The 14,623-nt window shown below is 44.1% G+C and overlaps 1 protein-coding gene across 1 annotated transcript in view; it reads right to left on the bottom strand.

Annotated features, from left to right (window-relative positions):
• ZFYVE26 (zinc finger, FYVE domain containing 26) overlaps positions 1-14,623 on the bottom strand; it is a 73,578-nt gene that overhangs the window by 17,267 nt on the left and 41,688 nt on the right. Inside the window, exons 25-32 of the mRNA XM_014549131.1 lie at positions 12,276-12,505; positions 11,527-11,648; positions 8,586-8,749; positions 7,411-7,547; positions 5,450-5,481; positions 4,482-4,618; positions 3,315-3,535; positions 132-279 (exon numbers count right to left, since the gene is read on the bottom strand). Coding sequence (XP_014404617.1) covers positions 132-279; positions 3,315-3,535; positions 4,482-4,618; positions 5,450-5,481; positions 7,411-7,547; positions 8,586-8,749; positions 11,527-11,648; positions 12,276-12,505 — 1,191 coding nt within the window. The remainder of the gene's footprint in view (positions 1-131; positions 280-3,314; positions 3,536-4,481; positions 4,619-5,449; positions 5,482-7,410; positions 7,548-8,585; positions 8,750-11,526; positions 11,649-12,275; positions 12,506-14,623) is intronic.

Below are 14,623 nucleotides of genomic sequence, written 5' to 3' on the forward strand. Positions count from 1 at the left end.
TCCTAGGCAAACTGGTCATGCCCTAGATACTTGCTCATGGCCAAGAACTACTGAGATGCAATACCTGTTTGCAAGGCCAGGCAAGGCATTTTATTACTGTGGGGTAGAAGTAAGCTTTGTCTTTGCCTCACCTCAACGCCTAGTTGGTAGTACTCAGCTTCCAAAAGCTGGTTCCTTAGCCTGGTTACTGCAGCCGGCTGCAAGATCTGATCCAGGGATGGCACGTGGCGATAGGCAGCAGCAACTAAAATATTCAGCACGTCTACCTTGCTGATGTAGCTACGAGGAGGAAAAGGACAAGGCAATGAGGCTCCACAGAGTCTTACTAAGAATAGTTGCTGCTTAAAGGTGTTCTATTTATTTCCAACGGAACTGTGATAGTGGGAATTGAGAGATACAGAGACACTACGAGAGAAGGCTGGAGCCAGACTCTGAATCTCAACTCCGTCATTTAGCTGCTCTATGATCTTGGGTAAACTAGTTAACCTTTCTTTGTCTCAATTTACTCATCTGTAAAATGAATATAAAAATGAAATATCCCAAGTGAAAGGGCTGAGGACAGTGTCAGGAACTTCGCAGGCGCTCATTACATATTAGGTCTTAACATGTGGAGCAGGGTCGCTCAGGTCTTCTACTTGAGGCAAGGCCTTTACACTGAATGCTGGAGGCTCTCAAGTTTCCTGTTTGCTTTTTGGTCCTTTTGAACCCTGCTTGCGTGGGACAGAGCACAGAGACTGTATGGACGGCCTGCACTCCTGCTCAGCACAGGGCTCACATCACTACCATTCCCGGAGGTCTGCTGGGCAGGGCTTCCTGTCCCTGTCCTCGGATTCCAGTCTCCTGGACTCGACATCCTTTCCCTGGGCTAAGGATGGGCTCTCATCACAGCCTACTCGGGCTGCCACCTTTCAGTGCTCCTCACACCTGGTGATTGCAAAACCTTATAACAGAAAGCCCAGAGAGCTGGATCATTCTGTCTAGTGCTCAAGGTTCTTAAATCTTGTAACATAATTCTAGCAAAAGACCCTGTGGATCCTGACTTCTCCACCAATTTCCTTGAACAGGGAGGGATTCAGTGCGGTAATGATTCTCAAGCTTGTGGGAATGGAGTAGGAAAATACAGTGTGTAAAAGCAAATTTGTTATCACTACATATTGCTCATTTGTAACAGGGGGTGTGAGTTTTTTTTATGAATTAAAGACAGTAGAAAAATACTCTGCAAACCAAGAATTCTAAACACACATGGGAGATGTATCCACTCCCCTCAGCAAACGGGCACAAAGACAGTGATTCTCCAGAGTGGGTGTCTCTGAATCCGGGGAGAGGGAGAAAGAATGTGCAATCTGAAACCACTGCTGAAGCCCCAGCCCCCTGGGGGTTGGTGAGAATCCTACTGAACTAAGGACTTCCTTAACTTCTGCTGCCCTCAGCCTAAAGTGGATATTTCCTCCATCCTATATAATAAAAGTGTAGTATGCAAATTGTCCCCTCTACCGGGAGTTTGTCCAGGGGGTGTGGCCAGCTGGGGGAAGAGAGGTAGTACCTGGCTGGCAGCCAGCAGCAGCTAGGGACCCTACCAGTGCACAAATTTCGTGCACTGGGCCTTAGTCTATAATAGATTTTGAAGGAAGTATACGAATTAATGTTAAATCTGTTCTCCCCTCCCAATCTGAGTATCCTTTTTTAAAAATAAAACTTTAATATCATTTACATTATTGATATTCAAGATATTCAGGGTGGGGCAAAAGTTGGTTTATAGTTGTTCATATGGAAAATAACACAATAATTAATAAATACAAGAATAAACTGTGTTTCACGTACTTACAACTGTAAACCTACTTTTGCCCCATGCTGTATTTAGATATATTTTAATTTTTGCCTTAAGTTTACCTTTTTGCTATATGAAGGGGTTTCTGTCTCCATGTCCCCTTCTTTTCCATTTCTGATAAATTGGTAGCTTTTTGGTTCTTTTCATGGTTATTTATAAACTTTATTTAACATGGTACATCTATTTATTAATTTATGAACTTGAAAGATGATGTAGAATCTAGTACCTCTTGATATGAGTGAAATTAACTTCTTCAAACTTCCTTCCATTTTTTGTTCCACTTCCTTTTATCTTTCTCAACCTTTTGTTTTTTGTTAATAAAAATAATAAAGCTGCCTGGCTGGTGTGACTCAGTGGTTGAGCGTTAACCTATAAACCAGGAGGTCACTGCTCCATTCCAGATCACGGCACATGACCAGGTCATGGGCTCGATACCCAGTAGGGGGCATGCAGAAGGCAGCCGATCAATGATTCTTTCTCACTGATGTTTCTCTCTCTCTTTCCCTCTCTGAAATCAATGAAAATATTTTAAAAAAATAATAAAGCTAACATTTTTAGAGTAGTAGGCCCAGTTCTTAGCCCTTTACATGGATATTCTCACTTTGTCCTCATAACAGCCCTATGAGATAAGTATTATTGTCATACTCATTTTATAGAAGAGGAAACTGAGGCCCACAGTGGTGAACAGACTTGTCCAAGGTGACAGAGCTTGGAAGTGGAAAAGCTGAGATTCACTGCACTCTATGCCAGGTGCTGAGTTTGCAGGCAAGTGCCTGAGGTACTTACACTTCAAAGAAAATTATGCTCTCTGCTCCCAAATCTGGCTAGGCCTGAGTGCTGGGAACACACAACGTGAGTCACACAACTGGGTGGATAAGCTGGGAACTGGGAGTTTTCATTGTCATGTTAATAAAAGGAGGCAGGGCAGGTTGTGCCGGAACCTGAGGCTTAATCATACCTTTTTCAAAGATATTTCTACTTTATGACTCAGATTCCTGCCTGTGACAGAGGGATACATCAGTCCCCAGTGTGCTTTATAGAGCTCTCTTCAGAACTCCCTGAGGCCACAGTCTGAATCTGGGCAAGGTTGGGGTAGAGTTTTGGTCAAGGGTAAGCACTGGACACTCAGGGAGGACACATCTTTAAAAGCCAGAAAGTTCCACAGAGATGAAAGGCGCTCCCCTAAACTGACTTTAATTACAAATCAACCAGAGTCTTTGAGTTCTTTCTGACTGGGTATAGCTAGAGAATCCTTGCTTTGGGATGCACTCAGGGACAGAGAAGGAAGGACACAGGCTGCTCAGGGAGGGTGAGGAAGACCACTGGTGATCTGGTAACAGCATGACGTTAACATCAAATTGCGATGCAAACATTTCAGTATGTCCTGTCAGAGGGGATGGTGAGGTGAAAACTCACAGTGGGGCCAGGAAGAGAAGCTGGCTAGAAATGACCGCCAGGCAGAAGAACAGGGGCTTACTCCCATTACCTGTCACAAAGAGCCAGGTCCTGGCTGCGGCCGGCCTTGACAAACATCACCTTGGCGCTGAAGAGCAGCTGCTTCATGATGTCTGTGAGCAGCCCTGCGTCCACCTCTGGGTTGGCGAGGCCCTGGGACAGCCTGCAGCAGTGTTCAATCAGCTGGTGGCCACAGGCAACGCTGTCCCGGTGCAGATTCAGGATGGCGATGCACAAGGAGGCGCTGGGGGCCTGGCCAGTGTGGAGGAAGAGAGAAGCACACAGTGAGTTCAGGGACCCACGCGTTCTCCATAGGTAGTTAGATTGTGGGAATTATTCTTCCTGCTTCACAAAGCTCGGAAAACACTGAAGGAGGAGCCAACATCCCACAGCAAAGCGGAAGTGGAAATAAACAAATTCCAGGTGTTCTAAGTAGCATCTCCGAAGCACTGGCTGCTAGGTTTCATCACCTTACTGGGAGGAAAGCAGCTGTGCTCATGTGTTACCTACTTCCTGGGAATGTTCACAGGCCCCTCCTCTTTCCAGGCTGTGTCCCACTAACACAGTTTTTTTTTTTTTTTTATTACCGGCTTAGAGTATGATGGTCACCTTGCTTGTCTGAACACCTGGAGAAGCCTCTGCTTAAGGTCACTGAACACACTGATGATAATTCATATTCCCAAAGCACATTCCAAAACCTTCCACTGTCCCTGATGCCTACTAAGGACATATTCCTTACTGCAGAATTCAAGTCCCTAAACATAGCCTGTTTTAATCCTATCTTTTGCTACCTCTCTACCTGCACCCTCTCCCTCAAAATTAAACCATCTCCAATTCCCCATATGACCTGCAATTTATGACACTGAACCTTCACTCAGATGTTTTAGTTTTGCACTCTTTGCCCTTCCCCTATCTTCACTCCCCTCCTAACCCCCAAATTTCTGCTTGTCAAACTTCTACGCTCTTCCAAGGCTCATCTTAAATGCTACCTCTTCCAGGAAGCCTTTCCTGATCTCCTTGTGTGCATTTCCCATGATGTTTCTCATTTTCTGCCTTAACTGGTCTACTTGTCTTAGCTCCCATATTGTTAAACTAAGCAAGTGAAGGCCAGGCTGTGTTCACCTATCTCTGCATTTCCCGCTATACTACTCCACATCATAAAGAAACTCAAATGGCCATTGAATTTTACTGCAATTACCTGCTCATAGTAAAATTCATTCCGCACCAGCTCATTTTCCTCCTCATTCAAGTCCAAAATCCATTCTACCTCAGGTGCTTTGGGGACTCTGACCACAGCTGAGTATGGTGGGCTTTCATTCTTGGCGCTGTCCGGGGCTGGGAAGAGAATGCCATCTGTGTGTCAGCCACTGGCCAGCAGGCCCTTCTAGCCCAGCCCCATGAGCTGGCGTGAGTTGCAGGCAGATCCTTCCTGCTGAGTGCCCTTTCTCTTTGCTTGGTCCTTTTTATTTCCTCTAGGAGACCTCCTTAAGGAACCTCAAACTTCCTTCCCCAGGGGAGGCCTGGGATGAGTATTACAGTGTTTGTCACACAAGCCTGAAAGGTTCATGCCTCTTAAATGAGGGCTGAGCCACTGGCTACTCAAAAATTAACCTGCTGTGGAAGGGTATAGGCCAAGCTACTAATAGTGGTTAATTAGGGGGGAAAGAGGGAGCCTTGGGAGGCAGTATGATGGTGAATAGGAACCTAGGGGTTAAGAAAACACCAAAAAAACACCCTGTTGCTCAGTTGGATGAGCATCATCCCATACACCAAAAGGATTCCTGGTCAGGGCACAGCCTGGGTTGTGGGCTCGATCCCCCAATAGGAGATAGCCGATAGATGTTTCTCTTTCTCTCCCTGTCCATTTCCCTCTCTCTAAAATCAATAAACATATATTAAAAAAATTTTTTTAAAAACCTACTAAAAGTTAGGGACCAAGTCATTTGGTTACTGGCCTTCTCAATGCTGGAAAGTAATGGGCCAAAATGATAGACTAATATGATGATAAACTTTAAGGGAGAGAGCTTGATTGAAATGCGAAGAATTTTCTTGGGCCAACCAGTTGGACTGAGGTGCCATTAAGGGTGCCAGTTGCAGCTGACAAGGAAGGAAAAGCCAAACTGAGCATATAAACAAAGAGTCCCAGGCAATGTGGTTCAGCCTTACCTTCTGGTTGTCCTGGATTCTCCTCTGGCTCACTGGAAACAGAGAAAGAAAAAATGAAATGCCTGAATCTCTCCTCCTTCTTTTTGATTTGAGCTTGGTATAGCATTGACCTTTACTCCGTGACCTGAGTGAGATAGGAAATTATCCAAAACTCTTTCCTCTCCCTCACTTGTCATAACCACTCACCCATTCCTGTCCATTCTATCTCCTAACTGCCCCTTTAAATGTCCCCATCTCTCTCTCTATCCTTGCCTCAGAGAGGGTCCTCATCATTTACTGGTAGAGCCTTTTCAATAGCTTCCCAATTGGTCTCCTTGATTCTATCAGCCCATTCTGTACTTTACAGCTACAGCAAGCTTTCAAAATGCATATCTGGTCAAATGATGCTTGTGCTTAAAATTCTTCAGTAGCTCCTCAGGGCAAAACTATTTCACATTGCGGTTCAGCAGACAATGCCCCCTTGTAATCTGACCTGGCTACCTCCTGAGACTATCTCCTGCCACTCACAACCTGTGTTCAACTCATAAAATTCCAAAAGAGTCAACTCTACCATTGACTCTGATCAACTTCAGGTGACACTACAAGCCAGAACTCAGGTCTTGAGTCATAAATCGTGACCTGCATGAGCAGCTTGCTGGTCAACCCCAACCCATGTTGTCCAAGGGCATGCTCCAAGCCTTGCGCCACTGCCCAAGTCCTGGCTCAGCTGCCAGCCTGTAAGTCCAAAGTACACTGGCCAGAATCTTAGCCCAGCTCCTACCTACTTACATTTCCTCAATGACCCACACTTTCTCCTACTCTTACCCTTACCATTGCAGTTGTTCCTCCATTTCTGGGCATGTTTGTGCTTCTTTTCCTACTAACTTCTCATCCTCTAAGACTCAGCCAAGTGCCACACCTCAGAAACCCACCTGACCACTGTGGTTATTCAATGACTGTGTGGTCTGTTTGTTGGCTGCCTCCCCGCTAATTGGGGGCTCCTTGAGAGCAAAGTGATTATTGCTGAGTGACTAATGAGTGAAAGAATCTCCATCAATACTAACTGCTCACTTCAAATCTCAGCAGTATGGTAGACAGATAATTCTCCCGTCCCCACACTGAGGGAGGCAGTGATATGCCAGGGTCACAGAAACTATAGTATAAGCATGGCATGTCTTCCTTCCTATAAGATCAGTAATCATCATGGTAAATAATGACAAAAAATGTTCATTTTAAAACAAACACAAAAATGCTATTACACCTCTGAACAAAATGTAAAATCTATTTGTCTGTAAGTAAAACATGAAGAATTCAAAGTAATTTTGCTTTTGGATAGTTGCTTTGGCTCATATGCCCTGGGAGTCTTAGTTTCAGCCTCCTTTGCTGCTAGAAGTAGTGGGAATAATTGAGCAACACTGAGCCAGCCAACACAGCCCTGATCTGTCTTGCCAGAGGGATGAGCAGTTTCTGAAATTTGTCACCAAGTGAACTGTGTGTAGGACCACATAGGGTTACTGGAAAGGCTCTTCTAATTATGGATAACAAGCCAGGATGACTAGATAGATTAGAGCTGATGAAAGTGATGCCCAAACATTCAGCAGGTAGGAATATGTCCCTTGGAGTCCAGCTGAGACCAACTGGAGCAAGAGCGGCTGTAACACAGCTGAGGAGGTTGGTGAACTGAGATCAGTGACCTGAGTTAGGGCATGGGCTGTAGAACCAAATGTCCTAATCTCAGAGGAAACATCACGGAAGAGCCTTAAAATTGGCTTCCTCTCACCCTTATCTCCTTCCTTAGAAGTTTCTCTGACCAAGGGCAAACATATCATTGTAGAGTTCATGGCGTTTCAGTGTGAATGCTAAGTTAAAACATTTTGTAACCAGATTTGAGATGCTCTCCACAATGAGCCTCCTAGGAGTGCAAGGACTTGAGGGAGGGGGTAGTGGTCAGTAACAGTAGCCGCCCACTGCAGAACACTCACTCTTTGTTGTAGTAACCGTAGCACTGGTCACACACGCGAGTAGGGTTCTCTCTGTAGCCTTCCACAACCATTTTCTTAGTGGAGCAGGAACTGCACACTAGCCGGCCACAGCGGCGACAATGATGACGTCTATTAAACTGAGGGGTGTGGGATGGAAGAGAAGGACGGGGAGGAAGAGTAGGTAACACTGTGGGAACTGTGAGTAGAAGTGTTAATCCACTTATCCTTGGTGTCAGCCCCGTGACTTATTAAGAACACCAGGTTCCTGGCCTCCGTTGAGAAAGAACATACTAGTGCTTGCCTTTGAGAAGCTGAGATTTAAAGATATCTCTCAGCTGATGAGCAAAGGTGCCCAAGTCATGAGCAGTTTAGCAATGGCTCCTGATAAGATCTCCCTGTCTGTGGAGGCAACAGGTAAATATATAGCAAAAAACAGTGGAGAAGGAGGGACTTTCTCAGCCAAGGCAGATGAGATTTCTCCAGGGTATTCACGATGATGAAAAAGTGTTCTTTTTTCAAAATATCTCACAAGCACGACCTCATTTCATTATAAGAGATTGGTAGACATATTACACCTCTTTTATAAATGAGGAGGAAACAGACACAGAGAATTCACATCATCCTCGTTTTCATCAGCACTGAGTAATATACCAGTCAGGCACTGTGTTAAGTGTGGTGACATCTGTTATGTAATTAGCCCTTACAATGACATGAGCCAAATAACATATCATCCTGAGTTTACAAGTGAGCAGCTGAGACTGAAGAAGTTAATGGTTACGTTGCTAATAAGAGGCAGAGCTGAGATGAGAACCCAGGTCTTCTGCTTCCAGAGATAGCACATATAACCATTACCAGGTCACCTGTCTTATTGTGAAAGACAGGGGAGCTCAGAACAAAGTCTTCTGATGTTTAGAGTCCTGTGATATCAGTCCGCCTCTTTTACGTTTTTTCATGAGAATGGCAAAGATTTTAGAATTTAAGGCTCTTTCAGGACATCTACCACCTGCTTGAATCTAAAAAATACACTCTGGTCCGATCAAAGATAAATCCAAAGTCTTAGATTTGGTAATTTTTCTGAAAATACCAATAATTTTCTTGCGGACATGAGGTGACTACAAACTCGAGTTTTTCTTTAGTTTCTCCTTCAGATAGAGCCAGAGACAAATGCTGCTCACCATGGTGAAGTGCTCCCTGCAGCAGACCATGCAGAGGCTCTCGCTCTCATCCGGTACCCACTGGTGCCTGCCCGGGGGCGTCGCTGGGGGCACAAACTCCAGCGGGGGCTGGCTCTGTGGAACACTCCTCTCTTTCGGACTGGGGGAACGTACAATGGCGACACCTGGGAGTCAGAGCCAGAAGTCAGAGACAAGGTGATGAATAGTTCAGCTCATAAATGAGGAAGGAGTGAGAGAATTAGAATTTCACCACTTTACAAATCCCTAGTGCCGTGGTCAGCAAACTGCGGCTCACGAGCCACATGCGGCTCTTTGGCCCCTTGAGTGTGGCTCTTCCTAAGCCTTAGGAGTACCCAATTAAGTTAATAACAATGTACCTACCTATATAGTTTAAGTTTAAAAAATTTGCTCTCTAAAGAAATTTCAATCGTTGTACTGTTGATATTTGGCTCTGTTGACTAATGGACCACTGCCCTGTGAAATAACAAGGCAGTTAATGATCATTACTGGGTGACTGCATCACAAAAAGAGAGACCACTGGGCACTGTGTATCTCCTCATGGGGGCAAATAAACACCCATCAAACATACTTACCCCAAAATATTAGGCCTGAATCAAATCAAGTTTCTAAGATATCTCTACCGGTACATTACAAACACTGGGATAAAGACCCAGATTGCCACAATGCAGCAGCCAGCAAAGTCCAGCATGTGGGATGTGCTTCAGGACAAATGACCCAGTTTCCTCCACAAATAAAAAATAGGGGGGAGGGAAGATATAGGGAACCTACTGATTAAAAGAGATTTAAGAGCCCTACTGGTTTGGCTCAGTGGATAGAGTGTCGGCCTGTGGACTGAAAGGTCCCAGGCTCGATTCCAGTCAAGGGCATGTACCTTGGTTGTGGGCACATCCCCAGTAGGGAGTGTGCAGGAGGCAGCTGATCAATGTTTCTCTCTCATCGATGTTTCTAATTCTCTAACCCCCTCCCTCTCCCTTTCTCTCTGTAAAAAAATCAATAAAATATATATTTTTAAAAAGAGCTTTAAGAGATATTTTAGCCAAATGCCATGTGTGAGCATTATTAGATCTTGATTCTGGAAAAAGTAATTCTAAAAAAACCTTTACGAGATAACTGGGGAAATGTGAATAGTGACTGGGTAGTTGATAATAACAAGGAATCATTAACTTGTTTTTAGGTATGATAATAACGTTATGGTTTTGTTTTATAAATGTCCTTACTTTTAGCAATATATACTGATATATTTATAAATGAAATTTTATCTAGAATTTGCTTCAACATAATCCAGTAGAAGGACAGGGGTGTAGATGAAACAAGAGTGGTCATCATGAGACAATAATTATTATAGCTGGGTAATAAGACTTCATTGTACTATTCTCTCTACTTTTGTGTTTTGAAACATAATAAAAAGCTAAAAATAAAAACCCAAAAACATAAACCAAAGTTGCTCAGGCCGCCTTGCGGATACGTGTGAAGCTGCTCATACGCCTGTAAGTCTGAGCCCTCCCCTCAGGTCTGAGGGTTACCATGAAGCATGACTAACTCTCAAAGCATGGCCATGAAATGCCACAGTCTTTCTTTATGGCATCTAAGGAGATTTCTTGTCACCTTGCAGAGCAATGTTGGCAGGTCACAGAAAAAAAAACCTGAAAAACTTAGTGACTCTTAGCAGCACACAAAAGAACAGAGGCTATAGATCTCTCCCCAGAATCCTGCTCCAACCGCTGGCAAAACAAACACTTGCTGAGCTTCTTTTGAGTGTAGGCCATTGTGCAAGGGGCTGGAGTGTAGGCCATTGTGCGGGAGAGCGGGAGGGATGGTAAAAAGGGGCGACCAACACATGGCCGAGCCTTCAAGGAGCTTGCCCCCTGTGTGGATGACGGACATAAGTAATTAAGTGCAGCACAGCAGCAGAATAAACATGAGGACTAAATGCAATCAATCCTCCTTATGAACAGATTCCATATTTGTGAATTTGCCTACTGGCTAAAATTTATTTGTAACCTTAAAATCAATATTTATAGTGCTTTCACAGACATGCAGGGTGGTGAGTAATTTAAGCCTCCTGACAGCAGGCTCTCAGCTGAGGTTGAAAGGGTGACATTCTGCTTTCTTGTTTTAGTTCGGAGGACGGAAGACAGAGATGGTAGGAGACAGGGTAGTGCAGGCAAGAGATTCAGCTCTGGGGCTGGCTGGACAGGGCTTGAATTCCAACTCTGGCACCAATAGTGGGGGCCTCAGGCACGTCACTTAACACGGCTGAACCTCTTTTTCTCTTTTGTAAAATAAGTAAAATAGAATCTACTGGTTCAAACTGTTTTCAATTTAAGATTATAATCTGTGATATATATATATCTAATCTGTATATATGATATATATCTAAATCATATGTAAATATATATATGATATATATATGTGATCGCCCGTCTGGCATGGCTCAGTGGTTGAGTGTTGACCTATGAACCAGGAGGTCACTGTTTGATTCCCGGTCAGGGCACGTGCCCAGGTTGCGGGCTCGATCCCCAGTGTGGGGCGTGCAGGAGGCAGCCGATCAATGATACGCTCTCATAATTGATGTTTCTATCTCTCTCTTCTCTTCTCTTCCTTTCTCTGAAATCAATAAAAATGTATTTAAAAAAAGATATTATGTGATATGTATCTATATACACCCGTGTACATAGTTTTCCTAGCAGCAATGGTTCAGTATTCACTAAGTCGGTGTTAGTAGAAACTAAAGATATACCACCACAAATAATGAGAATCAACTATATGCTGAATTTTCTGGGTTATACAAAGGGGAACAAACCAAGAAAAACAGTAAGGATGTTGTAATGGGAAATTTTAAAAAAGGGTAAAAGGATCGGAAAGTCAGAATAGGCAAGATTGAACTAAAAGTTGGGAAACTCTCAGAACCTGTTCTTACCCTGCCCAGGAGCCGTAGTGGGAGAGAACTCTGCTGATGGTGACCTAGTCAAGGTCTCGAGGTCGGAAGCCTGACCCACAGTTTCCTGGAGGTGAATCTCAGAATCTGTAGAGAGGAAAATGCTGTCAGAATATCGTTCCACTGTAAGCCTCTTTGCTGTGCGAGGTATTTAGTTCAAAGCCCTGTTGCTTTCACTGGCTGTCACTCCATGATCCTACTAGGTATAAAAGGAATGGTAGAGCACTTCTAAGCCTACTTCTGAAAGTCCTCAACAAAGTATGATATAAAGGCATATGAGAAAATAAAGTAGATGCTAGGACTTTACAAAATAAATTGAAGTATGTCAGAGGGAAGTGAAAGATGATGTCCCTGGAGCGTAGGGAGTAAGAAAAAGAGCTGGCTGGGAGCATCAGCCCATATTGACTTCATTTTCTTCATTCTTGAAGAGGCCGAGTCAGCTCACATGCCAGTGGTAGCTGATAGAGCACTCTCTCTATACAAAACTCTGGCACTTAAAGGCCTACTGCACCAAGGCCACCCAGAGACCACTTCCAATACGTTCATTTCCCAAACCTTTATGCTATCAAGCACACAGTGATGAGCTACCATTAAAAAATTCTGGTTAGCTTGCTACTTCCTCCGAGACCAGTATCTCTCCTACTCTCTTTCAATCCCCATCAACTCAAAATAATAAAAGAGGAGAAATTAAAACTAAGGATGTAGCATAGTACTTTCTTACTCCATGTAGCAGAGAGTATGGGAAGTCCAGGGCTTTCCCCGCGTATCTGGAGAGCAGTGAGTCAACGTCGTCCATGGTGAAGCCGATCTCCTGCCTGGCTAGCAGCGGGTGCAGAGTCTGCACAGCCATGGTGGCCCAGTCTACTTTCATGTTCATGAGCAGTTGCTCTAGCATGAGCAGGGGCTTAGAGGACAAGTGGGAATAGCTGGCCCGGTGCTGCTCAGGCAGGGTCAGCAGAACCTGTTTGTGGGGTACATCCACAGAGTAAAGAAAACTGTACCCAAATCTCAGAAGAAAGCCGAGATTCTTACTGGGAAAGGGAAGGTGCTAGGGACCAAGGGTACAGGGCTAACTACTGAAACTGGCTAGTAGTCTTGTAAGAAGCAAGGCTGGACTCCTATCTAAATCCTCCAAGAGGCAATCAAGAAGCACATTCCAGCCCGGCCAGTGTGGTTCAGTGGTTGAGTGTCGTTCCATGCACCAAGAGATCACTGGTTCTATTCCTGGTCAGGGCACATGCCTGGGTAGCACACTCCATCCCCAATGTGTGCAGGAAGCAACCAATCCATGTTTCTCTCTCATTGATGTTTCTATCTTTCCCTTTCCTTTTCTCTCTCTCAAAAAAAATCAATAAAAACATATTAAAAAACTAGAGGTACAGTGCATGGATTCGTGCAATGGTGGGGTCCCTTGGCCTGGCCTGTGGGGATCGGGCCAAAACCGGCTCTTTGACAGCCCCCAAAGTGTGCCAGAATTCGAGAGGCCCCAGGCCAGGCTGAGGGACCCCACCAGTACACGATTGGGGCCAAGTTTATTTATAAAAACCAGTATGAAAATTATCAATTTTTTCTTCAGGTGATAACTTATAGATCTGATATACTATGATTGATTTGTTGAATTAAATTTTAGTCCAGCCTGGCTGGATAGTTCAGTTGGTTAGAGCAGTGGTCGGCAAACTGCAGCTTGTGAGCCACATGCAGCTCTTTGGCCCCTTGAGTGTGGCCACGAAGTTTCAATCGCACTGTACGTGTGCGCCCACACATGGTATTTTGTGGAAGAGCCACATTCAAGGGGCCGCAGTTTGCTGACCGAGGGGTTAGAACATTGTCCTGATACGCCAACATTGTGGGCTTGATCCCCAGTGAGGGTACATACAAGAATCAACCAATGAATGCATAAATAAGGGGAACAACAAATTGATGTTTCTTTTTTCTCTTTCAACTGAATAAGTAAAAAAAATGTTTAAAAAATTTAGTCCAGTATACTAGTTCGCAAGGGAGTGTATAAAACTAAATGTGGTTGAATAGGTGGAAATTTTAATTACTTAACATAATTAATATGTATAATATGTTTTATGGCATTTAGCAGCCCAATATTTGATATGTATTGAACCAAATTTAGTTTTAGGGTTAGAGATGATACTTAAAATTCAGCAGATAAGGTTAACCAAGTGGTAATAAATACTTTAGAAATATTTTAGAAATGCTATAGTTGTTTCATATATAGATGCTGTTATTTATGTTTACATATTTTACTAGAGGCCCGGTGCACGGATTTGTGTACTGGTAGGGTCCCTCGGCCTGGCCTGTGTCCTCTTGCAATCCGGCCCGGGGGGACCGTGGGAGGGCTCAAGGGCATGTACAGCCCCTCTCATCCAGTCCCGATCGGCTGGACCCCAGCAGCAAGCTAACCTACTGGTCAGAGCATCTGCCCCCTGGTGGTCAGTGTGCATCATAGCGATTGGTCGAACAGTCATATACTTGGCATATTAAGCTTTTATTATATAGGATATGACTCAGTTGAAGCATTGTCCCATACACCAAAAGGTTGTGGGTTTGATTTCTGGTCAGGACATATACTCAGGTTGTGGGTTTGATCCCCAGCTAATCGATGTTTCTTTCTCACATTGATGTCCCCCTGCTTCTCCCCTCCTCTCTCTCTCAAATCAATAAAAAAAAAAGTACACTCCAACTACCTTCACCTAGAGGAGGGGTCAGCAAACTTTTACTGTAAAGAGTCAGACAGTAAATACCTTAGACTTTGTGGGCCATATGTCAGTGTAGTGGGAAAAAAGCCACAGATAATATGCAAGTGACTGCATGCACTTGTGTTCCAATAAATCTTGATTTCAAAAGTAGGCTCAGGAGTGCATTTAGCCCACAGCTAGTAGACTAATGACCTCTGGCCTAGACCTTCTAGAAATGGCTAAGCTCTGTCTCACTTTAAAGCCACAGTTCTGTCCACTTGAGGCTTTATTAGAATGAGCAGTTTAAGATGATATCAGTGGATTGCCTAACCTGGCATCTCCAATACCCTACAGGTGAATGATTATTCTAAACTTCTGGAGGTTGTTATCAT

The sequence above is a fragment of the Myotis brandtii genome, unplaced genomic scaffold, assembly GCF_000412655.1.
Source record: "Myotis brandtii unplaced genomic scaffold, ASM41265v1 scaffold536, whole genome shotgun sequence".
Taxonomy (NCBI): domain Eukaryota; kingdom Metazoa; phylum Chordata; class Mammalia; order Chiroptera; family Vespertilionidae; genus Myotis; species Myotis brandtii.